A 1070-nucleotide genomic window follows, 5' to 3' on the forward strand; every position below is an offset into this window, starting at 1 on the left:
ATGAATAGCAACGAACACGTCGCCATTAACAAGTACTTGAACAAGGCTCAACGAATTACTCTCGATGACGTGTTCGCCAAACGTTCAGACGGCGACCGGGCTCAGCGACGCACTCGAATCATCTGTACGCTTGGGCCTGCCTGCTGGGAGCCTGAGATGTTGGTAGAGATGATGGATGCTGGTATGGACATTTGTCGATTCAATTTTTCACACGGCGACCACGAGAGCCATGGAGCGTGCTTGGCTCGAGTCAAAGAAGCCCTGAAGATGCGCCCCAACAAGACGGTAGGCTTGCTGCTTGACACAAAGGGACCTGAGATCCGTACTGGGTTCTTCCGCGAAGGACTTAAGTCGATTGAACTTAAGAAAGACCAAGATTTAAAGATCGTCACTGACTACTCTTTCAAGGGAGATGAGACCTGCATCGCGTGCACGTATGAGAAGCTACCTCAGACTGTGAAGCCGGGCATGCAAATCCTCATTGCAGATGGTTCGTTGTCCGTTGAAGTTAAGGAGTGCGGTTCTGACTACGTTATCACAAGAGTGATGAATGCTGCCAAGATCGGGGAACGTAAGAACATGAACCTGCCTGGTGCTAAAGTTGAGTTGCCTGTCTGCGGCGAGCGTGAGATCAAGGACTTCCTTGAATTCGGTATCCCCAACCAGATGCACTACATTGCTGCATCGTTTGTGCAGTGCGCTCAAGATATTCGTGACATCCGGAAGATTTTGGGTGAAGCTGGAAAGCACTTTAAGATCATCCCGAAGATTGAGAACCAGGAGGGCCTTCACAACTTCGACGAGATCTTGGAGGAATGCGACGGTGTCATGATTGCCCGTGGAGACATGGGAATGGAGATCCCGTTGGAGAAGGTCTTCCTCGCTCAGAAGATGATTATCTCCAAGTGCAACCTTGCAGGCAAACCTGTAATTGTCGCTACGCAAATGCTGGAGTCGATGATTAACGCTCCTCGTCCTACTCGTGCGGAGGTATCCGACGTGGCCAATGCGGTGTTGGACGGTGCTGACGCAGTGATGCTTTCGGGTGAGTCGGCCAATGGCCAGTTCCC

General features: G+C 51.2%; 1 protein-coding gene across 1 annotated transcript; it reads left to right on the forward strand.

The window, feature by feature from the left end:
• GNI_239310 (pyruvate kinase) lies at nucleotides 1-1036 on the forward strand (the record flags this gene model as incomplete). Its single annotated transcript, XM_011136460.1, has 2 exons — nucleotides 1-990; nucleotides 1034-1036. The coding sequence occupies 2 exons, from the start codon at nucleotides 1-3 to the stop codon at nucleotides 1034-1036; spliced, it is 993 nt and encodes a 330-aa protein (XP_011134762.1).
• Nucleotides 1037-1070: the final 34 nt, after the last annotated feature.

The sequence above is a fragment of the Gregarina niphandrodes genome (genome assembly GCF_000223845.1).
Source record: "Gregarina niphandrodes unplaced genomic scaffold scaffold00901, whole genome shotgun sequence".
Classification (NCBI taxonomy): Eukaryota; Apicomplexa; class Conoidasida; order Eugregarinorida; family Gregarinidae; genus Gregarina; species Gregarina niphandrodes.